The sequence below is a fragment of the Protopterus annectens genome, chromosome 2.part1, assembly GCF_019279795.1.
Source record: "Protopterus annectens isolate FY-2018-M chromosome 2.part1, PAN1.0, whole genome shotgun sequence".
Classification (NCBI taxonomy): domain Eukaryota; kingdom Metazoa; phylum Chordata; order Ceratodontiformes; family Protopteridae; genus Protopterus; species Protopterus annectens.
In genome coordinates, this window is record NC_056729.1 from 1,882,438,811 (window position 1) to 1,882,464,492 (window position 25,682).

The following is a 25,682-nucleotide window of genomic DNA, read 5'->3' on the forward strand; positions in this document are numbered from 1 at the left end:
GCATGCAAAAAATCCTGCATTTCCTTATAGTTAGGAAGATCTGAATTTAGAAGCATTTTTTGTTTCAACTGAGACATCAAATATTGCTGATATTTAAGCATGTGAAACTGGCAATTTAGTGCTCTTATTGCTAAAGTTGTAGATGTGTATACTTTCTTTCCCCACCTGTCTAATGCCCTGGAATCGCTGTCAGAGGGGACTGGATTTTTTGCTGTAGAGGCCTTTACCCCTTTGGGACCCTGGGAAATAGTTTCAGGGTCAGCAACAGGGCTTTTATAAAGGAATTTGTGAGAGTCAGGGACTCTGTAATATCTGTCTGGCTTAACTGGAGCTGGAGGTAAAGAATCAGGATTTAAGCTGGATTCAGCATACACATCATCCACAATATCTAACACTGGCGGAATAGTAAGGGGTCTGTGTTGAGGTAATAAAAGGAAATCTCTGAGCCTTTTCTTGGATTCTGAGTAATCCTGGCCCTCCCAGTGGAAATGCTCCCGCATGGTATGTAAGGTTTCCCCAAAGGAGTAGTCCTCTGGTGGAGAGGCTAAAGGAATGGATTCCTCAGCATCAGAATCCTCATAAGGGGGTAAAGAGTATCCTTGGTCTGAGAATGAATCTGTGGAGATGGACACCTGGTCGGATGAATCATAGTCTGCATCCTGTCTAGGCCTTTTATCAGGAGGAGGGTGGGACCCACTGATCAGAGTAATTAGGTCTTCGGCCATTTTGAGCATCTGTTTCTTAGGCATGGAGGCCTGCCCTGGTGAATGCTGAAGTTGTTTCTTTGTTTTAGATTTAGCAGAAGATTTAATGGTTAACTGAGTAGGCCTGAAAACACCCTCTGAAGCTACGGGTTGTTCAGCTACTCCAGAGCCCTCTGAAGGGTTAGTCTCGGTAGGTCTGAAGTCTGGTGTATCCAAAGGCCCAGCCATCTCCACGTGGGAGTCAGAGGCGGCCTGCGGTTCCAAAGAAGCGGTCATCAGGGGCTGCGAAGGCGCCTTGCTGAAAACCGGAGAACCGGCGACTGGCCTAGAAGTGGCTTCGTCGTCAGTTTTGGACCTCGGGTGCCTGTCCTTGCCTTTGCGCTTTTTGTGTATTCCGGTCATCGGTTGTTCCGACGGCATGGTGTAATTGAATTTTCTGCCAAAATAATGTCGGGCAAAATCAAACCGACATTTAATAGTGCGCTTGTTAAACCTAGCACAAAACTGAAAACCAGTGACGTTGTGGTCTGGGCCTAGGCATGGGATACAATAGGAATGGAAATCCTTATGAGGTATTTGCTTCCCACAAGAAATACAATTATTAACTTTTACTGACATCAGTCTGAGTCAAGAAAAAGTTTCCCCAACGAGGTACTTAGCTTTGTAGAAGACTTCGGTTCTGGATTCGGAAAGAAAATCTCAGGAGTCGACCAACCGGCACTTGCAAACTGCTTTTGCATCGGGCACTGCGCGGCAAGAAAGAAATGGCGTCGGCTGCATCTTATATAAACCCTGGCGCACTGACGTCAGGGAAGAAGTGACAGCAACCGATGCAGGACCAAGACTTTGGAACTCGGGTCGACTGTGGGACTGCCTGATGGCAGGATAACCCAAGTGTGATGACTGCAGCAGTGTAACACGATGAACATCTTTAAGCATCAGTTTGTTTTTCTGTTCAGCCAAAGTGCGGGAGCTAAATCCCTTACATATCTCACAAGGGGGTTTCACAGATAAGTGTGGCACCCAGAGACAATACACATGGGACAAATAGTTATTCACAATTGGCATCTTCCTGTTGCACTGGTCACAGTGTTTAAAACCAGTTGTTCCCTTTTTCTCAGACATATTTGTAATAATATTCACCAAAAATGCAGTCTAAACAAGGAATGCAAGTAAATCACACTCAAATAAAGAAGAAAAAGGATTTTTTTTAAATGGCTAAAAGGAAAAAGGGAGAAAGGGAATACCAACAATGGTAATGGGAATTACCTCAGAGGTAAGGGAAGGGGGGTCTATATTATAAGATCGACGGTTGTAAACATCAAACATATGGTTGACACCATATGGTCAATGTCTTCAAACATCAACCTTATAAAAACAAAAAAAAAAAAAGAAAGAAAAAAGTACCCTAATGGGTTTAAGCAGGGGGGAAAGCCCCCATGCACCCCCCCATACTCCCCGCTACCTAAATATACCAACTCCGAGACCACACTGCATTGCAGTAAATGGAAATCTCCCCTTACGGAGATTTCCGTTTACATGCTCGAGATTCTGAGTGTTCATTATTCTTGTGTCGACAATGTCAGATTCGACACTGTCGGCTTTCGAGAATATAATATAGACCCAGGGAAGGTCTGTACCAGCAATGGTACAAAGAGTACCAAACTTGGTAAGGAAAAAAAGAAAGAAAGAGAGGCACACTCATGCAAATAAGCAAATACTATGAGATTAGCAACAGATTATTTAAATATGTGAAAGAAAACTAAGAAAACATTTAAGCAATGAAAAAAATGTGTACTGACTTAGCTGAGAGCTGGCCTGACATGTCTTGATTCAATATGCGGCAAACAAGATCTGAGGTAATACTGAGAGGGGCACTAGGGGCAAAGCTTAGCTCAAGAGTTTTTTTTGGCTTGTGCAAGCTTGTTATAACGGCCGACTCAGTTCCAAGAACGGAACCGACTTCCCATCAGTAAGGAATGAATGGAAGATTAACAACATCAGATCCAATGTTTTTAAATTATGTCTAATTTGTTATACTTACTTAAATTGCTAATGTTTTGTTTTATTGTTGAAGATTATTTAATTACTGTACTTAAAACATTTTCTAATAATTTGCAGCATTTCTCCCTGGGCCTCCACTGAAAATGGGCTTCTTCTACCCAATCGGACTTTCCCAGTAATTAAATGTCAATAAATAAAATAAATTCAAGCCTTTGCAACATAACTGTGGTTTTACATTTTTTACACTTTTTATAAGGAAACTCTGGCTTCTCACCTATTCATCTTTTTAACTCAGGCATAGCTTTTAATATCTTCCAGTTACCCTAATAATATTTATAATCCCATCAGTTCTAGAATTGTATTAGGTTAAATAATTAACTTTCCCTACACTCTTATCACTGAAAGTAATTTCCTGCAAAATATCTGAAAAAAGGGCTTTGTTTGACCATGTCTTTCTTTAAGTCACATAATCTGTTTCATTTAAGAGGTGGTTTTCATACTGTCTTTCTTCAAACTATTTTTACATTTACTGAACACACATTTTATAAAATCTTTCATCTGTAGTCAACTTACTAACTCTTAAAAATTGACTGTTAACTACATCCTTATAAACTTGCTTCGGGTGCATAGTCTGTCAAATAAGTATCTATTAGCTTGCACCTCTTTTCTAAAAATTCTTCCCAACCTTCTTTATGGTTATATCTAAAATAAGAAGTTATGTTCCTACCATAACGTTCCATGTTAGTTGTCTTCTCTCGCCTTCTTTCTTGCTTGATGGGTTCGGAGCCGATCCCTCGGCTCCGACTCGGCACTTGCTTTAGCTCGAGAACTCCTTTTACCAGCTCGAGGCAGCCCCATATCCCATGATGCAAGGCAGGAAGTACCCAGATCTCGTTTGTTGACAAAAGGGCAATAACACCAAGCATAAAAATACTTCCCAAAGGAAGAAGAAACTTACAGATGGAAAAGGACCAGGTTAGAATGGTCTTTAGCATAATAGTTTCTTGTACAAGGTCTGTCCAGGCCAGGGGGAAGGAGGGAGGGTCGCAAGAAAGAAGGCGAGAGAAGACAACTAACATGGAACGTTATGGTAGGAACATAACTTCTTAATGTTAAGTTGTCAATCTCGCCTTCATTCTTGCTTGATGGGACCGCGTCCCTAGCACCTCTATCCTGGGTGGCTCAATGGAACAAACTCTTGAGGACGGTAGAGCCAAAACTGGCTCTGTCCCTGGAGGCCAAGTCCAATTTGTAATGGGAAACAAAAGTGTGTGGAGTGGCCCAAGTGGCCGCTGCACAAATAGTGTCCAAAGGCAGTCTAGCTTGAAAAGCTGCAGAAGTAGCTAAACTCCTAGTTGAATGTGCCTTAGGTTTTGAGCACAGCTGTTTTCCCCTGATCGTATAAATTTCAGTGATGACCGAAGAAAGCCATCTGGACAAAGTCACTTTAGAAACAGGAAGGCCTTTTTTATTATCCGCATAGGAAACAAAATGTTGATCAGATTTCCTAAATTTTTTTGTTCTGTCCAAATAATATCTAAGCTGACGGTGGACGTCAAGATAATGTAGCTTTTGTTCAGCTCTATCTGAATAGTTAGGAAAAATACAGGGAGATCAATGGATTGATTCAGATTGTTTTTGAAGCGACTTTAGGTAAAAAACGATGGATTAGTTCTCAAAGATACTCTGTCTTTGTGAAAACCAAATAGGGGGTCGAACCGAAGAGCATGAAGTTCAGACACCCTCCTGGCAGATGTAATAGCCACTAGGAATAAAGTTTTCCAAGAAAGATATTTCAGGGAACAAGAAACAGCTGGCTCAAAGGGGGGAAGAATCAAGGATGTCAGCACTAAATTTAGATCCCACTGAGGAGGAGGATTCCTGATTGGAGGCTTTAGTAGGAAAATTCCTTTCAAGAAGGCCCTGCAGAGCCTATGGGACATAATATTATGATCTGCTATCCCAACATGAAAATTAGAAATAGCAGCCAATTGAACTCTGACTGTGGAAGAAGAGGAGCCTGCATGAAAAATCTCTGCTAAGAAGTCTAGAACTGCCTGAACAGGGCCAGTAAAAGGATCAATATTTTGGCCCTTAGCCCAATAAGAGAAACGTTTCCATTCGCTCGTGTAAATCCTCCTGGTAGAGGATTTTAGTGAAGTTATTATGATATCTCTAACAGGGTTAGAGATCAAAGGAAGCCTGGCTAGGGAAGGAAGTGGAGCAACCATGCTGTGAGGTTGAGAGAAGGGATTGACCGGTGCAGCTGACCGGATTGGTGAATCAGTAGATCTGGCACTGGGTCCAGATGCCACGGCTGCACCAAAAGATGATGATGGAGGAACGGGAACCAAACTTGTCGAGGCCAGTAAGGGGCAATGAGAATCAATTTGGCTCTCAAAACGGTAGCTTTCTGGATCACCTGAGGGATCAGAGGAAATGGAGGGAAGGCATAAAGAAGTCCCTGGGGCCAATCCTGGGTCAGAGCGTCTCTGGGGGGATGGCCTGATAGAGGGAAGAGGCTGAAGAAGTCTGGACATTTGCTGTTTTGGGGAGTAGCAAAAAGATCGCAACATGGACGACCCCATTCCAGAAAAATCTCTTCCGCAACGGATTGTTTGAGAGACCACTCGTGAGGCATGAGAATAGCTCTGCTCAATCTGTCCGCTAGAATGTTGGTTTTCCCAGGGATATGCGTTGCTACCAGAAACCGATGAGAGGAGATCGCCCATTGCCATAGTCTGAGCGCTTCTCGACACAAGGGTTAGGACTTGGTTCCGCCCTGTTTGTTGATATACCACACTACAGACATGTTGTCTGTGTGGACTGCAATTGTCAATACGGGAAGAAAGTCGCTGAGGGCTTGCACCGCCAAAAACACTGCCCTCACCTACAGGACATGTATGTGCAGATGGTACTCGAACGGATGCCACGCCCCATGAACCATCCTGCCCTGATAATGACCCCCACCCGATCAGGGAGGCATCCGTGGTGACAGTGGCTATCGGGACGGGGTACAAAGCACCTGCCTTGGTGAACCTGAGACGATGTGATCCACCAAGCAAGATGTTCTTTGCATGTCTGTGTCACCAGAATCTGGTGACGATAGGAGTTGCTGGTATGACCACTGTGTGAACAGCATCCACTGAAGGAGGCATGTAGAATCGAGCCAGGGAAGAAGAGTAATGGCCGCAGCCATGAGACCTAATACCTTTAGAACCATTCTGGCCTGTACTTTCTTGCTGGCCAGAATGATCCTGACATGAGTCTGAATGTCTGAAACTCTTTGTTCTGTAAGGGTAGCTGACATCCGAACAGTGTCTAAGTTTGCGCCTATGAAGGTAATAGACTGGCAGGGCGATAAGGATGACTTTTCGAAGTTGATCGAGATGCCTAAATGAGAACAAAGGCCTATTGTGTAATCCCTGGCTTGTATAAGCTGATGCCTGGTGGAGGCTGACAGGAGCCAGTCGTCGAGATACGGAAACACCTGGAATCCTTGACGTCTAAGGTGAGCCGTGACCACTGCCATGCATTTGGTGAACACTCTGGGGGCTGTAGTGAGACCAAAGGGCAGGGCTCTGAACTGGAAATGACTGGACCCCAGCCGAAAGCGGAGAAATCTCCTGGAGCGTCTGTGAATTTTGATGTGATAGTATGCATCCTGAAGATCTATTGAGCACATCCAGTTGTCCTTCTGTAAGAAGGGCAGAATTGACTGAAGAGTGACCATTCGGAATCTTGTCTTCCTGACAGACTTGTTGAGTCTGCTGAGATCCAATATTGGTCTCCAGTCTCCAGTCTCCCGTCTTTTTGGGGACCAAAAAGAACCTTGAGTAGATTCCGGGCTCTGAATGGTCTAGTGTAACTGGCTGAATGGCTCTTTTTTGCAGTAGTTTTGCGATTTCTAACTCTGCAATGTCCCTTAGACCGGGTGGTACATCTGGAAGGGAACTTGAGGGAAAGGGACTTTCCTCAAAAGGAATTATGTAACCCTTGGATATGATCGACTGTACCCATCTGTCTTGAGTGAGGGAATGCCAGGCTTCTGGGTACAGTGATAGTCTTCCCGACTGCCTCCAAGGAGGGACAGCCGGGCAACACCTCAGGGATGCTGAAAGGGCTGCTCAGGAAGAGACTCCCTGTTGCCCTGGTTCTTCGGACCCCCTCTGCCTCTAGAGCGGCCTGTTGTTGTTACCCCTCTGCCTCTAGGGGTAAACTGACCACGTGAATCCGGGCGTGACTCCTTGGGATTTACGGAACCACATCTTCCCACCCTTCTGTCCTTTGGGATAAGGCCTAGAAGGGGTGGAAAACGGACTCCAACAGCAGAAAGAGTCTTGCCGTCCTGCTCACACCTGGTCAAGGTTTCCTTCACCTGAGGGCCAAACAAAGCTGACCCATCAAAGGGAGAATTTGTGAAGGACGCCTTAAAGGGATCCGCAAAATCACATAGCCGCATCCAGGCTTGGCGCCTAAGAGCCACACCTGTGCCTGCGGCTCTACTCGCTCCATCAGCAGCATAAGATATTAGCCGCATGGAGGAGTTAGCAATGGAATTGAGGGTTCCTAGCTGCGAAGCAATCTTTCTTGGGCCCCTGCAGCTGTAGGATCCTGAACTACCTCTCCCAGCTCCTTCAGGATATCTCTGGAGTCTGGTGAAGTGACAAAGATAATTCAGCGAACGCATAGCAAAGGTCGCTGAGGAAAACATCCGCTTGCCGTACCTATCCATGGTCCTAGAGTCCTTATTAGGAGGATGGACGGGCACAGAAGGATCTGCAAGTTCCTTTTGGTGGCCGCAGCCACCACCATGGCATCAGCGGGACACCCTTGGTAAGGAATAGTTTGTCACTAGGGGCAGTTATAAATTTAGAAGGCCTCCTAGGGACTGGCTCTACAGAGTCAAGAGCTGTCCACGCCTTCGAGCAATAACCTGCATCAAGGGGTCGAAGGCGGAGACACCCAGGAGGTGGAGGGCCGAGATCCAAACGCCTCTAGGTATACTGACTCATCCTCAGAGGGATTGTTGGTGGGCCAGTTTCCCTCTGTTTCAGAAGTTCTAGGATGTCTGAGAAGGAGACATCCTCAGAGGGGATCTAGGGGATCCCTCTGACTCATCAAAGTCAGTATCCAGTGACAGACTCGGGGAGTCTACATGCTTCCTCTTACAAGTCCTCTTCCTAGGAGGATCTCCAAACATCAGGAGAATCCTCGGAAGAGGGGAAATTCCCAATGGGGAAACCTGAGGCGGAGGATCTCTGGGTCCTGTAGCAAGAGTAGTGGCAGAGATGTCAACAGGTACAATAGAGGGAGGAGCTACGGGAAGAGACTGCTGACTGATACTAGTGGCCAGTACACTCTTCATCACCTCGAATGCTCCCTCCCAGGCAGATCCGAGAGGCCCCGCCAAGAGCTAGGAACTCCAGGGCCACCGAAAGGAAGTCTCCGAGGCAGATGTCGGAGCCGAGCTCACCAGGCCGAGGCTCCAAGGGAAGAGCGGGCTCGGACAAGGGTCCGATGCCACTCACCCCTCGGAGGAGACCATGGAAGCCCGACCACCGAATCCCTCTAAGGAAGAGGAGATAAGAGTAGGGGCTGAAGGAACAGAAGGGGTATCCGCCCTCCAGCCGTAGCAGTAACCAAACCCGAAGACTCCAACTCCAAGCTCTGGGGTAGAGTTGAAGGAGGAACTGTAACGGGTGTGGACCAACAGTCGCCTGCTGAGACGGACTGTGTAGCATTTGGGCCAGTACCTGTGACTTGAGCAATCTACTGACCACTCTCTCGAGGTCATGATCTGACAACCTGGATGACCTTGAAGATCGGATCCGATGGGTCCGCCCGATAGAAGAGGCGAGGCCGAGCCGAAAGTATCGGCTCCAAGGAAGGAGACCTTGACCTCTTCCTGGAATGGGCCATCGGAGCCGATATTACAGATCCTGTCGGCACCGACTTCGGAGCCGGCAGAACGTCACGATGTAGCGGCCCCTGCCGGAGCCGATACAGCCACCAAAGTAACGGTGCCGGAGCCGATCGAGCCGACACCGATGCCTGTGCCACATGGGTGTCGGAGCCGATCGGAGCCGACACCGATGCCCGACACGTGGGTGTCGGAGCCGGTTGGAACCGACCCCACAGTGGTCAGCAGATTCGCACCGATAGCCATCGGAGCCGAAAGCTTAGTGGATCAGAATCGGCTCCAGCCGAGCCGATCTCGACTCTATACGAGTCGGAGCCGAGGCCACAGGCTTAGAAACAGAAGCCTGGGTCTTGGCAGATTTAGTTGATTTTTGTGGGGCCGACTTAGCCGGAGAGCCCTCCGGCTTAAGAAGACCCCTGAGAATCAACTTATTCCTTCTCTCCTGCAGGACTCTCTGGCTGAAGGAGTGACAAATAGCACAGGAGTCCTGCAGGTGAAGACGGCCTAAACAGTACAGGCAAGAAGTGTGACCGTCTGTCAGAGACATCTTCTGACAGCACGAGTCACACTTTTTAAAACCTGAAACCCTCTCTTTAGACATGGTGTCTAACAAAAACACACACACACCAGTCCAATTAAATTAAACTAATACCAAAAAGGTATTTAGTAAAAAATACCAACACACACACCCTAACAGGGGGGGGGATGGGACAGGGAAATTAACTGACTAAAAAATTAAAAGAGACAGGGATTTCTGTCAGAAAAGTTAAATTTAAAGTTAAACTATCAAAAACAAAAAGTTTTTAAGTAAAAGGGGCTTAAAAGTCACAAATGTGAATTACTTACCAGGAGCTGGTAAAGAGAAGACCTCCCAAGCGAAGCGGCAAACGAGATCTGGGTACTTCCTGCCTTGCATCATGGGATATGGGGCTGCCTCGAGCTGGTAAAAGGAGTTCTCGAGCTAAAGCAAGTGCCGAGTCGGAGCCGAGGGATCGGCTCCGAACCCATCAAGCAAGAATGAAGGCGAGATTGACAACTTAACATCATTAATTTCTCAGAAAATTTTAATTGAAATTTCAAAAACTCTTGTATTGTTATCTAAAACAAGCACAAACTCTTTCAGACTTAATGCATAATTTTTCCAAATAAAAATATATATCATCTACAAATCGTTTATAATACGATATTTTAGTTGTACATGCCCCAGACTGATCAAAAATGTAATTATCTTCCCACTGACTGAAGGCTAAATTGGTATAAGTATTGGCCATCAAAGTGCCTACTGTCACTCCCAATGTCTGATGATACAACTGGTACCCGAATAAAAATACATTATTACATAGAACGTTTCTAATAAGAGAATATTGTTTCAATTCTCCTTTCTGTGAATATACATTTTTTACACAGATGTTCTCAAACTGCTTGAAACTCATGCTAATTGGGAATAATTGTAAACAAATAATTCACATCTAGCATAACAAACATATAATATGTCTCTTCCTTACTTCTATACCACTGATATAACTTCCTTAAAAAGTCATTTGTATCCCCTATACAACTTTTAACATATTTCAAATACTGTTTTAGAACGTTCTCCAGATATAGAGAAATTGGTTGTGTTACCCATCCCTTCCCAGAGACAACTGGAGGTTGTTCCAAACATTTATGGATTTTCGGTAATCCATCATGTATTGGTATACTAGGATACGCAATACACATAAAAGTATACAACTCCAGTGATATCTCATTTTGAACCTGTAAGTCAAAAACATTAGTAACAAGAAACACAAAATTGCTCATGAAGTCCTTTCCAACCTTACGAATTAGCAGTGTTTTCATTCAGAAACATTTTCCACTGATTTTAAATAATACACTTTGTTCATTACTACTACAGCACCACCCTTGTCAGGTTGTTTAACAATTTCTGGGTCATCACTTAACTTTACCACGGACTCTAAAAATTTGTCCCTAGTTAAATTATAATATTTACAAGTATTTGGCCCATTATATAAATCGTGTATTTGTTTTTCACAAATATTGTGAAAAGCCATTATAACAAGTTGACTACTGGAGATAAACACACTAGAATGCCTACAGGATTGACTTATACTGTTATTATCCTGAAATAAAAAGCTTTACTTTCAAGTTCCTTATAAACAACTTAATTTCTGAAAGAGCATCAATTAAGGAGTGATTACAGGAGGGTACAAACTGTAAACCTTTACTCACAAGTGAAAGTCTGCATTGGCCAAATGGACATTCGATAAATTAACTACAGCTAAAATTAGTCTGTACCTATTGTTCACTGAGCGGCTGCAGATCTACTTTGTTCTTTCATCTCTTCCTCTTTGAAGCATGGTTGTTACCCTTCCTCACAACTGGTCTCTCTTATTTACTTCTATTTTCTCTGGTAGTGTCAATTTTACAAGATTCTGGAAGGGCTGAAAATCCAGCCTCTCCATAGCCCAACTGTCTTTATCAGACAGGAGAAGTTTGGAAGATGATAAGCAAGCAGCAGAAACAGAGACTACAATGGGGTCTGAAGAAGAACACTTGTAAAGGTACTTAAAGGCCTCAGGCACCTTGCAAAGGCTGTCAGGCTTCTTGGGGGCCGGAAATCAGGAGCCAAAGAAGCAACTGCAAAGGTATTCAACAAAGCACCAAAGACAGGGGAACAGCAGAAGGTTTTGGAGATTCTATTTGCAACAGCTTGAAAAGTTTTTAGAACAAAGGACTGACAAATGGTACACTGCATATGACTGCGTGTAGCACCTATGCGGAACAAACACTTCTGATATGATCTTTATGGTGAATCTGCCTCCCACACTTATATTTTCCCTTCCTGGATGAGATGGACACTAAGTAAACAAAGAGAAGAAGGAAATGAAGGAACCCCAAAGGGGCACTTTTCTGTAAATTACTCATTGGAAACTAGCTCAGTGAATTGCATTCAGATCAAAGTTCAACTGTGGCATTCGGACTGGCAGCAATGAAGTTCTGAGTATTGAGTGTGCATATATCATCTCTATGCCATACATCTGTATGGGGAACATATACCTGACGTACGATGCTGGGAAGATACTAGCCAGACATTGGGCAATCATTGGCAGGAGATCCCACATAATGAATACTGCAACAGTAATGAATACTGCAACAGTGATAAGGAAGGACATGAAAGAGGCCAAGTTGATGGATTTTCTCCAAAACACTGATGTGCAGACAAGCCTCTGACCGGGGCCACTTACTTTGAACCATCTTCCCCTCATAATGCCTCCTCATCCCATCCCAGGAGGGAAGCATCCATGATAACAGCGGCCATTGGCTGGGGGGGGGGGGGGGAGTCCTGAGGAGGCATGGTCCTACCTCAGCCATCATGAAAGGTGACAACGATGAACTTCAGTAAACATATGGGGAAATGTATAGGGTTTACTGCCAAAATACATTTGGTCAAAGATGGTTATATCAGAAAAATCACTGCAGGGTCTGATTTACAGTTTGAAAAAAAGATGTTAGTGGGTTTAAGGAACCTTATATAATTTATCAGACATCTTGTGGGCAGGAAGCTGGCTGTGAGGTAAACTACTGGCTGCAAAAAGAGCATCTACTAATGCTAGCAAAAAGTACAGTTGTGTACACTTACCATAAATGTAGATGTTCGAGTGTATTCACGACTGCAGTCATTACATTTGGGTAATCTGCTGGCAGGTTGCCCTCAGTTGGCCTGAATTCCAAAGTCTTGGGTCCTGCGTCGGTTGCTGTCTTCTCTTCCATGACGTCAGGTCGTCAGGGGGTATAAAACATGCAGCCGACGCCATTTTCTTTAGTCTTTCTTGCCCTCCGATGTCAGGTGCCCCCAAAAAGGTAGCAATATTTTATATATATATATATATATATATATATATATATAGATAGATATATTACATGCATCAATATAAACATTACCTTCATCTACAAGCAAATAAACCACATAGGTTGTAGAAGATAGAGAAGGAAAGATAAACTCCAGAATGACTGGGAGATTGCAGGTGGGTAACCTGGACTGCAACAGTGAATATACTCGAACATCTACATTTATGGTAAGTACACAACTGTACTATGTTCTTCGTGTTTCACTGTTTTAGTCATTACATTTGGGTAGAATCCCAACGCTATGGTTTGGAGGCTGGAGCTAAACAGCATTAGGTGCGGCTATAAGGCCCTGCAGCACTGCAGTGGCAAAGCCTGCTCTGGACTTAGAGTAGAGAGGCAAATAGTAATGCTTTGTAAAGGTGTGACCAGAACTCCAAGTAGCAGCCTCTAGAATGTCTTTGGTTGGTACTCCTCTGAGAAAGGCTGCCGAAGTAGCTGCAGCTCTGGTGGAATGAGACCTAATGCCCTTGGGGCACAGGTTTACCATGGTGTAAGTAGCAGAAACGGATGCAGTGGCTTATCCACTTTGAAATTGACTGCTTTGAGATGGCCTTTCCTTCTGATCCTGCAGCATATGACACTAGTAATTGCTCAGTTTTTCTTAGAGCTTTTGTCCTGCTCAAGTAGAATCTTAGCTGTCTGTGTACATCCAATGAATGCTGAATTCTCTCCCCTTTGTTCTGTGGATTTGGATAAAAAGTTGGCAGATGAATTGTTTGGTTAAGAGCCACACTGGAAACCACCTTAGGCATAAAAGTAGGATTTGTCCTCAGAGACACCCTGTCTGGGTAAAATATGATAAAAGGCTCTACAGCCATGAGGGCCTGTAGCTCTGAAACTCTTCTTGCTGAAGTAATTGCTAGTAGCAGAGCGGTCTTCCATGATAAGAACTTTATATCAGTGGTAGCAACTGGCTCAAATGGAGCCAGAGTGAGCTTTTCCAACACATAATGAGGTCCCATGCAGGTAATGGTGATCTTCTAGGAGTCCTTAGGTTTTTGGCTCCTCTAAAATACTGCTTTAGTAAAGGATGAGAAAAGATTGGTGGCTCTGTATTGTAATGAGCCAAAATGGCAGAGGCATGGATTTTGATTGATGAGAAAGATAGGCTTTTGTCAAGCATCTCAGTTAAGTATTGTAATATCTGAGGAATATGTGGTTCTGCTGTATCAGTTCCTTGTGCTTGATTCCAAGCACAGAATCTCTTCCATTTGTCAGCATAAGATTTTCTAGTACTAGGCCTTCTGGCTTCCAAAATGACATCCATCACATCTTTACTGAAAGGTGTCATTTGTATGGTTACATGTTTAGCCATCCTGCCAGGTTCAGAGTCTGTAGTTGATTGTGCAGGATCTGATTGTTTTGCTGGGACAGTAGTTGAGATCTCTGAGGCAAGGTCCAAGCTGGGTATTGAGACAAGTTCCTTAGGATTGGGTACCAGTATTGGCGGGGCCAGTCCAGGGCAATTAATATAATCTTTGGCTTCTCTTGTCTGACTTTTAGGAGGACCTTGGGTAGAAGAGACAGAGGAGGAAAGGCGTAAACTGACAGGTTTTTCCAACTGAAGGATAGGGTGTCCACTTTCCATGCCTGTCTGTTACAAGTCCTTGCGCAGAATCTTTTCAATTGATGATTTTGAGGAGAGGCAAATAGATCTATGTCTGGGCTCCCCCATTTCTCTGGTATCATGCTGAATACTTGTGGATTTAGTTTCCACTTGTGAGGATCTATAAGGTTTCTGCTTAAATTGTCTGCCAGAGTGTTCTGTTTTCCTGGCAGGAATTGAGCTTGAAGATTTATTTGGTAGGTCAAAGCTGTGTCCCACAGTGCCATGGCTAATCTGCAAAGGGGGTATGAGTGTGTGCCCCCTTGCTTGTTTATATACCACATGACTGTGGTGTTGTCAAGTCTTTATCAGTAGTTGTCCTGGATGAAGTAAGTCCTTGAACGCTGTCAGGGCATTTTGAACAGCTAGCACCTCTTTCTGGGTTGATATGTAGATGCATTTGATTTGGTGCCCATATGCCCCGAATGCATCTTCCTGCCATGTGGGCCCCCCAGGCATAATCCGATGCATCTGTTGTTAAGGTTTGGCTGGCAGGGGGTGGAGTGAAGGGCTGTCCCATGTTTTGGTGACAGGCCTTTGCCCACCATAGAAACTCCTGTTGCAGGCAGGGGATGAGAGGAATCATTGTTTCCAGACTGTGTAAATGTTTGCTCCATAAACTTTTTAGGTACCACTGAAGTTTCCTTATACGCAGTCTTGCATATGGAATTACTAGGATGCAGGATGCCATGAAGCCCAGAGCCTGCAGAATATGTCTTGCAGAAGACTGGGTTTTTGTTGCCATCAGTTTGAAGTAAGTAGTCAGTTGCCTTTGTTTGTCTGGCATGAGGTAAGCCATCTGGGCAGTTGTATGCAAGCTTGCACCCAGGAATGTTATCTTTTGTGAGGGTACCAGTTGTGATTTCTTTTCATTTATTGTGTACCATAGGCATGCTAGAAGCCTTTTCACAAATGCCAGATGTCGTAAAAGAGTGTCCTTGTTCTCTGCTTGAATGAGACAGTCGTCCAAGTAAGGATATATTTGAATACTTCTTTGTCTGCAAAATGCAATTCCTGGTGCCAAGCACTTTGTAAAGACCCTCGGTGCAGTAGATAAGCCAAAGGGCAGTGCAGAGAATTGGTAATGCATTAAGCCAGCCTTGAATGAGGTATCTTCTGCACGACTGTCTTACTGGGATATGTAGGTATGCCTCTTTTAAGTCTAACGTCACCAGCCAAACATTCTTGCCCAGCATGGGCAGAAGTTGTTGCAAAGTGAGCATTTTGAATTTTGGAATGTCCAGGTATGTGTTCAATATCGATAAATCCAGTATTGGCGTCCAGGCCTTGTCCTTTCTGGGAACAAAGAACAGTCTTGAGTAAAAACCTTGTTCTTTTTCCTGTTCTGGTACTGTCTGAATGGCCCCCATATCCATGAGGGACGTAACCTACTTCCGTGCCTCTGCCCATTGTTTTTTTTGGCAGGTCTGGCCAACCATTTGCCATTGGCAGAGTGTGGAAATGGAATATGTATCCCTGTGATACGATGTTCAGTACCCACTTGTCATGGGTTATTAACTGCCAATTTTGAGCAAAAAGTGCTAATTGTCCCCCTATAGGTGCTGCCAAAAGATACGTGCTTGGTGTAGGCAGAGGGAAGTCATTGGGATTGATTTCTGTACATTTGCGCTTTATCTCCTCCAGATTTGGAAGTGGATGCACCCCATTGCTTTGACCTGTATGACTCTTGAGCCTGGTACCTGGAACCCTTAGGGCATCTGGATTTGCCCCTTTGAGCTCTGTCTGACACAGGAAAGGACCACTTTTTACAGGCCAGTGTCTACTGAATCTAGGTGGCTGCACTTGTAAGAAATCTTTAACAGTTTGCATAGACTTAGCTTTTGTCTTCCATTTTCTTTAAAACCTCTTCTGCCTTAATACCAAACAGAGAATCATGCTGTAAAGGTGCATCTAGCAATTTAGCTTTAACATGATCAGGCAAATTTTGTTCCTTTAACCAGGCATGCCTCCTAATCACAGATCCAGTAACTGCGGCCCTGCAGGAGGCCTCTAAAGAATCAAAACCACATTGCAAAGTATGCTTTCCAACTTGTTCAGCTGCATGCAATAATTCCTGCAATTCTTTATTTTCTGCACATTCTGAAATCAACATAATTTTCTGTTTCAGCAATACCATAACATGTTGTTGGTACTTAAGCATATGAAATTGACAGTTTAAGGCCCTGATTGCCAAGGTTGCAGATGTATAAACATTTTTTTCCCCATCTGTCCAGCGCCCTTGAATCTCTGTCGGAGGGGATAGGGTTTTTTGCTGTTGAGGCCTTAACTCCCTTTGGACCCTGTGAAATAGTTTCAGGATCAGCAGCAGGGTTTCTAAATAAAAATTTATGAGAGTCAGGGACCCTGTAATACCTGTCAGGCTTAATGGGAGCTGGAGGTAGAGAGTCAGGGGTCAGGCTTGACTCTGAAAAAACATCATCCACAATGTCTAACACAGGGGGAATGGCTAGAGGCTTGTGCTGAGGGAGAAGGAGGAAATCCCTGAGCCTCTTTTTTGATTCTGAGAAGTCTTGACTCTCCTAGTGAAAATGCTCCCTCAAAATATGCAAGGTTTCTCCAAATGAATAATACTCAGGAGGAGATGCAGATGGAGTAGACTCCTCAGCATCAGAATCCTCATAGGGAGGTAAAGATAATTCCTGATCAGAAGAGGAATCAGAAGAAATAGAAACCTGATCTGAAGACTTATAGCCAGTGTCTTGCCTAGGCCTCTTATCTGGGGGGGGGGGTACCCCTGATCAAGGTAATAAGGTCTTCAGCCATTTTGATCATCTGTTTTTTAGGCATAGAGGCCTGTGCACATGGCTCAGGTGTCATTTTTTTACTTTTAGAAGGTGTCTTTGCCTTTGGTTTTGCAGCTTTCGTCGGTTTAATGTAAAAATGTTGAGGTCTGAATACACCCTCAGAAGCCGGTGCCTGCTCAGCGGCTCCAGACCCATCTAAGGGAGATACATCCATCAGTCCAATACCTTGAGTATCTTGCTGCATGCTGGACTCCACATGGGTGTTGGTAGAGGCCTGCGACTCAAAGGTAGTGGGTATCAGGGGCTGTGAAAGTGCCTCACTGAGTACCGGCGACTGGCTTAGGAGAAGCTTCGTCGTTGGTTTGGATCTCGACTGCCTTTCCTCTGTACTTTTCTTTGCGTTTTTTATGTACTCCAGTAGTCAGATTGCTATCCGATGACATCTCTGGGTAGTTAAATCAGTTTCCAAAATACTTAGATGCAAAAATATACCGACGCTTAATAGTGCGTTGGTTAAATCTAGCACAAAACTGACAGCCAGGCACGTTGTGATCAGGGCCTAGGCAACGGATACAGTATAAATGGAAATCCTTATGAGGTATTTGCTTCCCACAAGTAATACAATTATTAACTTTTTCTGACATCGGTAAAAAGGAAGAAAAAAGTTTCCCCAACGGGGTACTTAGCTTTACTGAAGACTTCGGTTCTGAAACTCAAACATGAATATTTCATTAGTCGGCCGACCGGCACTTGCGAAATGCTTCTGCTTCGGGCACCGCACGGCAAGAAAGACTAAAGAAAATGGCGTTGGCTGCATGTTTTATACCCCTGACGACCTGACATCATGGAAGAGAAGACATCAACCGACGCAGGACCCAAGACTTTGGAATTCAGGCCGACTGAGGGCAACCTGCCAGCAGATTACCCAAATGTAATGACTGCAACAGTGAAACATGAAGAACATCAGGAGGGACAGCTGCATTTTGAGGAAAACCCACCCTTAAGTCGTAATATCATTGCTGGGATTCTGGTATTTCTTTTTACTCTCATTGACATAACTCCTTCATTCTGGCAACAGTATCAGAAAAGGACAACTCTTCAGCATCAGATTCCCTATCCTGTGGTGTAAGAACGTAGGAAATACAATCTAAATTTAATTTCTGTCTCTCAGACTGAGAATAAGAATTGGAGAAAAAGAGAGAAAAGAAAATATTTTTCTTTTTAAATTTAGTTAAGACTCAGAATGTAAAGAATGAAAGGAAGGAAATAACCCCTTAACAAAACCCAACCAATCGTCCCTGTCTAGTCTATGTGATAGAAGAGAAGAAATATGCCTAACTTTAGGTTTTCTTTTTCTGGAAACCACCCAGAAAAAAGAATGACCCAAAGACCAGTCCCTTCCCCAAGAATCGAGATCCTGAGATTGGGTTTGTGGTAGAGCATCTTCCATTCCCTCTTCCAATACTGACAAGTGTGGTTCTCCCTTCCCTGAAGAGGACAGCTGAACAGACTCGAAGGATGTGACTGTTTCTCAGTACTTTGCAACTTCTTGAGAATAAACACCAGAGGGACCAAGAGCAAGGGATGAGCAGTCTGAGGTAACTGAAATGGCCACAGCAGAATCTGCGGCTGAGGTGAAGATGAAGCCTTCTTCAAGACCAAAAACTCCAGTACCACCTTTTTATTTTTGTGGATCAGGGAGGGAAGAACTGAAGAGCCCAAAGCCTGCTCCATGTCTCTACTAAAAAAAGTGCATGATAAATGGGTAGCAAAGCCTAGGATAGTTAATTTTACAACCCGACTAAAAAATTAAGTTTTGAGGTAATTTTTTTATGTAACAACCTCAAAAAATACTGCTGCTAGCCCCTGCTTATAAATTTTAACAGAACATTTTTTTTCTAACAAAAAATACTTACTTGAAAGATATTCCCCAACAAGGAATCCTGGCTATGTTTTAAGGTAATGTTTTTAGTGACGACCACTAAAAGCACCAGTACTAATGCCTAGCAGTAACTTCTGACAGAGAAAAGATAAACTTGCCTAAATATACTTGAATTCCTCACTGCCCCAGTGACATTTCGGGCTATCTGCCAAGGTAACCCACTACTGACCAGCTTTCAAAATTTCAGACTCCCTTCCCTCTCTCTACTTGTGACAGCTGATTAGCTGAGCAAATCCTGAGAGGGAAGCCTTCTGCTATAAGAATGTGAGTATTCAGGCTTTTTCACTTCCACAAAGAAGAGGAGGAAAGTACCTGAAGCCAGAATCATCTAACAACAGCAGCTAATCACACTACCATACAAAAACCAAATCCAACAAAAAAAATGAAATACAAGAGGTTGAAACCCACTTCAACTATGCACGATCTAGGAGATCGCAGGTGGGTGCTACCACAGAAGAGTGCGGACTTTGAACTTCTACTGTTACAAGTAAGTAGGACTTGTGCAGCTGTACAATATCATCATTCTCACTGTCTCAGTGGCATTTTGGGTAGACTTCCAAAGCTTATCCCACCTAGGAAGTGGAAGGATAAGGAGCCATGAAACCCTGAAGAATGGCCTTTGCAAAGCTTGCTCTAGACCTTGAAAAGGAACATGCTGAGAACATGTGGCCAGACACGGCAGCAACAGTGGTGATATCAAAGCCATGCAATCAGTATGTTGCACATTTGGGACATGGCAGATGAGATACATTTCACCACATTCATGAGGTGTGTCCTTCACAGATCCATTGCATACTCCTTAAGCGACTCCAGGACACCATGCGGTCGTTAAAGCTATCAAGAAAAATTCCTCAGCAAGCAATGTGGCATGGAACCTGATGCCGCTTTCCTCACATCCAAGGTGTTTCCTAATCCACTTCCCACTTTGCCAAGGCAGCCCCACCTGGGGGAGGGGTACTAGGATTGTAAGCTTGTCTCCCGCATGAGATTTCCAATCCCCATCTCACCCAAAGCGGCCCCAACCTACAGAGGCAGTACCAGGAATGGGGGCATAAGACTTTCAGTTGATCACACTACAGCTGATGGTCAACTTCAGAGCAACAGCAAAAACAAACAAAAAAAAATGTGCCACCGGTGCAGCTGAAGACCTTACAGAATTAAAAACAGAACCCATGTGCAAGAAGACCTTAACTGTTTACTTATTTATTTACTTAAGGTTTGTTGACCAGGGTAGTGGATTGATCCAAATCTCCAGGACATACTCTGCCTTTTCTGGATTAATGTTTTAATCTTCTCTGACTCTGTAGGCTCTGTTATATATTACTATTCACATTTATGGTCTAAAGATCCAAGTCCCTTCTTGGTTAGAACAGATGTTAAAGATTTTAGTAGCCAGCTTGAACTTTTCACAATGCTTATGATCACTGACACTTATAATATGGGCTCAAAAAAGATATTGCAAATTCATATATACTTAAGAATTCAGCCATAGCCAAATATCTAAAAACTTACAGTCACACTTGTCCCTCAAAAACAAAAACATCTTAACATTTTGACAAACTGGGCAGTACAAATTCTGTACAGGTAAGTCTAAGATGTAAGACACTAAAAAAAGCCAGAAAGAATAAACAGAATGTGCTCCAGTGTGGAATATATAAAATGGTCATGTGCATACAATTCTACATGACACCTGCATTTGAATCTATAAGGAAGGAAGTCACTACTTTTGGAATTTCAAGCCAAGAGAAGACACAGGTAAAGTGGGATATAATCTAATTATTATGACTTACTGTTAGAATGACCTTCCTCAAAGAAGGTTTACAGGAGGGAGTAAGATAAGTTGTAATTAACTGGCAAAACCACTGAGAGGGACCACATGTGAGGTGGAAGTCTGGGGAAGAAGCAGCCAAGTTACTTACATACCAGATTAGAATAAACAGAACAGATGGATTCCTGGACAACAGATTTTCTTTAGTCTGCCTGCTTGTAAAGGGTTAAATACAGATATGTACGCAATGTACATACCCCATACAAATACTTTCTTTTAAATAAGGGGGGGGGGCTGCACCCTTATCCAATGTGTATAGAACAGCTGCAATAGAAATTCTAAGGTCTTCACAAGGGGGTGCAGTTTGTGGTACAGTCATTCCATGAAATGCAAGAAAGGTGGCTTGTGCATGTATGATGAAAAGAACAGAAAGGAAAGGCCCAATAAATAACCACTGAGAAAGCAAAACAAAGAAAAGGTTTTAAACCATCATTTCATCATGACTTAAACTAGACATTCAAAATACTGTACCGGGTAAAGCACTTTATAATACAGACTGTCTGATAAACAACAGGCACAGAGTTTATACAAGACTTAGAAAAAGAAATAATCTTTCATCATATGTGCTCCTTATATTGCCTTACCTCTGGTTCGATGTTGTTCTGTATCAGCACTGTTAATTATAAGAGTGGCCAGAGCCATGGGAGACTCATCTTTCAACAGACTGGCGACCCGAGCTGCAAGGGAGTCTGTGCTACAACTCTCGTCTCTTCCTCTGTCTTTTTCCTTGATGTCTTCCTTACAGCTATTAAAAGAGACACTTTCAAGTATTTGTGGCCTCTGCTGCTGCTGTAGTCCAATGGGGAGCCCATTCTGATCTGAGGGACTGCCAGGCTCTGGCACATTAGTGATACCCCCAGCTACACGAGTAAGAATGGTTTGAGTCACAGCTGCTCCACTGCACCCTTCTGGTTCAAACCTTCTGAAAGGTACAATGTTGACAGGCACATGAACACCTCCAAAAGAGACTGGACAGGCTTTTTCTTGTTGAAGGTCCTCTGACATACCAGTTCCCAAGAGGTGCACATTGCTATCGGAGTCTTTCCATTCTGAATTACTGCTGCTGTGGAACATTGATGTGCTGTGTGTTAGCACACTACCTTTAAAGTAGTCACTGCTGAGGAGATTTTCTGAAGATGCGGACTTCCCAACCAGTGGTGTCTGATGCCCCTCCTCCTCACTAGATATTGTCGAATCATGGAAACTGTCCAAATTCTGCTCCAAGAAAAGACACAGTTCTTCGGGATCTTGTATAGAGGATGATAAAGATCCAAAACGTACTCTTTTTGAACTACTGTCCTCAGCTTCTGCTAACAGTTTCCGAATCTCATTTAGTGTTTTGGTTCCAACAAACGAATCACTCTCCAAATTCCTGTTGAGATTATATGGTAAATTATCACTGCCTAAATTCAGAGGTGAAGATTCCCTTTGTAAAGGTAGGGCCGTACCTTCTATACTTGTAACTCTAGAAACTGCATCTCTTTTAATAAATGAAGTGGAAGAAGGACTTTCTGTAGAGGCTAACTCCCCAGAGCCACATTTCTGAATTAGTGTCAACAACGGCTTTGAAATAAAACTAAGGTCATCAGTGGAGTCTGCAGAAGACAGAGAAGCGGATTTTGCCTTATGCTGTTCAGCACTTGATATGGCTGCATTCTCCTTTGCTGCTGTAGATGTGAATGGAGACTGGGCAGAAAATTCCAACTGACTAGGCTGTGAGGCGGAACTGAACTGACTGGATAGCTTCTCTTGGGAAGGCATCTGATCCTGCAAAGGGAAGGGCTGGGTACCTGGTGGAGTGTCATTATTCCTATGTGACCCCAAAGCAACTGATATGCTGACTGTTGAATGGAATGTGGTCTGCAAAATGTCTTCTTCCACTGGAGAGTCAAGTCCTAAGACAAAAGGATATTAAATCAGTACCTCAAAAGAAACTCTAAATAATTAGGAGACAGACCATAGTTTAGCTCATGCTGCAAAGAGGAGAACATCTTCAAACAAGATCGACAGTAAACATTGCCAACATATTAGCAAACAAATTGATTATACATTTTATCCCAGAGACAACCATGCAAAGCCTATATATCCATAAATCTCTTAACCACCTCCCCATCATCCTCAAAGAGCATGTACTAAAGGTGCTTTTAAAGACCAAAAATATTTCCTGTGTGGGACCTGACAGTGTAACTGGCTATTTAGTAAAATAATAACAAACAAGCCTTGGCAGAGCCAGTCCTTAACTGCTTAACCTGAGCCTATCCACAGACTGCCCCAAGGTTTGGTACAGAACATTAGCAATGCCACTCTATAAGGGTGCCCAACTGCTGATCCCAGGTAATTAAAGGCTTATCGGCCTGATGAGTCTTACTTGCAAAGCCATGGGACAAATTATAATTGACCTGATAAACTATGCTGTTAAAAATATCATCAAGCTAGACATGTAACAGTTTGGTTTTATTAAGGGTAGATCCTGTCTAATGAGTCTGGTCAACTTCTTTACAAGGGTAACAAAGGCTGTTGACAATGGCCATGCTGCACACGTGGCATACTCTAACCTGGCCAAGGCATCTGACATCATCCTCCATTCTAGCATAGTTAGTAGGCTTAATGCATTATAAATAGATCTGTATGTGTTAAGATGGTAACCAAGTGGTTAAAAGTAAGACCACATTCTGTGCAGAGAGCAGGTGCTTCCTCAGACAGAGCATGAAAGTGACCAGTGGTGTCATAAAACATTTAGGAGAAGCATCATAACTGCTTAAAAGCAAAACGAAGCATAAAATGAACTAGTAAGACAGAATTGTAAGAGGAATTAACAGCAGTAGTAAACACAAAGTTTATTAAAATAATGTTAAACAAATATATCTCTATATTTATATATATATATATATATATATATATATATATATATATAGGTGCATATATATATATATATATATATATATATATATATATATACATACACATATATACATATACACACACACACACACACACACACGCGCACACATATATATTTAAAAAAACAGAAAAAAAATCAAAAATATATAATAATAACGAAGAAGGGAAGTTCCCAAAGGGATATCATCCGAGTCTGCAAGTTGTAATCCATCACTGCAAGCTAGTGAGGAGGTTCAACTATATGATTCCTACAGCTGGCACTAAAAGACTGACCAACTAACTTCCTAAGATAGGAGTTGGGCTTCCCCTAATGAGTGGGGCTTAGCCGATCTATTATCAGAGGAAGGAATTCAGAGCTTTGTAAAGAAGCCAGTGTGGGACTAAACAGGCACAGAACCCACATGCCACTGAGGCAGTATGAAAGATGAACATCTGCAAGTGCTTTAGCAATCTTCCGTTTTAACAATTCAACACATTTCTTTTTCAGAAAGAAAGCATCATAGGTGATTCACTTAAAATGCAAATGAAAATAGGCTATATCCGATAAATAAGGCTTAAGATACTGGGTCAGTAGTTCCCGCTCGTGTGAAAGTACAGTTGTGTACCTACCATAAATGTAGATGTTCGAGTGTATTCACTGTTGCAGTCATTACACTTGGGTTATCCTGCTGGTAGGCAACCCGCAGTCGGCCCAAGTTCCAAAGTCTTGGTCCGGCGTCGGTTGCTGTTGCCTCTTCTCTGACGTCAGTTCGCCAGGGGTATAAAAGTTGGAACTGACACCATTTTCTTCAGTTTTTCTTGCCCCAGATGTCAGGTGCCCCCAGATAGGAAGGCTGAAAAGATATAAATATGCCAAACAACAATGCATATATTACTATAAACATTTCCTTCATCTACAAGCAAATACACCACATAGGTTGTATAGAGTTGAGAAGTACTGAATAGTCCCAGCAAAGAGGGGGATGGTGGGTGGGTAACCTGGACTGCAACAGTGAATACACTCGAACATCTACATTTATGGTAGGTAAACAACTGTACTATGTTCATCGTGTTTCACTGTTGCAGTCATTACACTTGGGTAGAATCCCAAAGCTGAGGTTGGGTGGCTGGGTCTAGATTGGATTTGGCGAGGCTAACAAGCCTTGCAGAACTGCGGTGGCAAAGCCTGCTCTGGATTTGGAGTAGAGAGGTAGGTGGTAGTGCTTGGTAAAAGTGTGCACTGGGCTCCAGGTTGCAGCTACTAATATGTCTTTGGTTGGTACCCCTCTGAGGAAAGCTGCAGAAGTGGCTACTGCTCTGGTGGAATGAGGCCTAATGCCCTTAGGCACAGATTTGCCATTTTGTGCATAACAGAAGCGAATGCGGTGTCCTATCCATTTGGAGATTGTCTACTTTGTAATAGGCTTTCCTTGTGATCCTGCAGCATATGCTACAAACAGTTGCTCAGTTTTTCTGTAAGCTTTTGTTTTGTCTAAGTAAAATCGTGTATATCCAAAGCCTTTAGGACTGGGTACCAGTGCTGGCGTGGCCAGTCTGATGCGATCAGGATCATTTTTGGCCTCTCTTGTCTGACTTTTAGAAGCACCTTGGTGAGAAGAGGCATCGGAGGGAAGGCACAGACTGTCAGGTTTTTCCAGCTGAATGATAGAGCATCCACTTTCCATGCTTGATAGTGATAAGTCCTTGTGCAAAATTTCTGTATTTGACAATTGTGAGGGGAGGCAAAAAGATCTACGTCTGGGCGTCCCCATTCCCTTGTTATCATGTTGAACACTTGTGGATTTAGCTTCCATTCATGAGGATCCATGAGATTTCTGCTTAGTTTGTCTGCCAGTGTATTTTTTGTTCCTGGCAGGAATCGTGCTTGCAGATGTACCTGGTAGGTCAGTGCTGTGTTCCACAAAGTCATGGCTTGTCTGCATAGGGGGTAGGAATGCATGCCCCCTTGCTTGTTTATGTACCATATAACTGTGGTATTGTCCGTCTTTATTAACAATTGTCCTGGATGTATTAGTTCCTTGAAGGCTGTCAGGGCATTCTGTACAGCTAGCATCTCTTTTTGATTGATGTGAAGATGCATTTGTTCCTTGGGCCATGTGC

General features: G+C 43.5%; 1 protein-coding gene across 1 annotated transcript in view; it reads right to left on the reverse strand.

The window, feature by feature from the left end:
- The window catches only part of ALMS1 (ALMS1 centrosome and basal body associated protein), a 958,782-nt gene that overhangs the window by 798,019 nt on the left and 135,081 nt on the right, over window positions 1-25,682 (reverse strand). Inside the window, exon 4 of the mRNA XM_044063634.1 lies at window positions 21,266-22,576. Within this exon, the coding sequence (XP_043919569.1) occupies window positions 21,266-22,576 (1,311 nt within the window). The remainder of the gene's footprint in view (window positions 1-21,265; window positions 22,577-25,682) is intronic.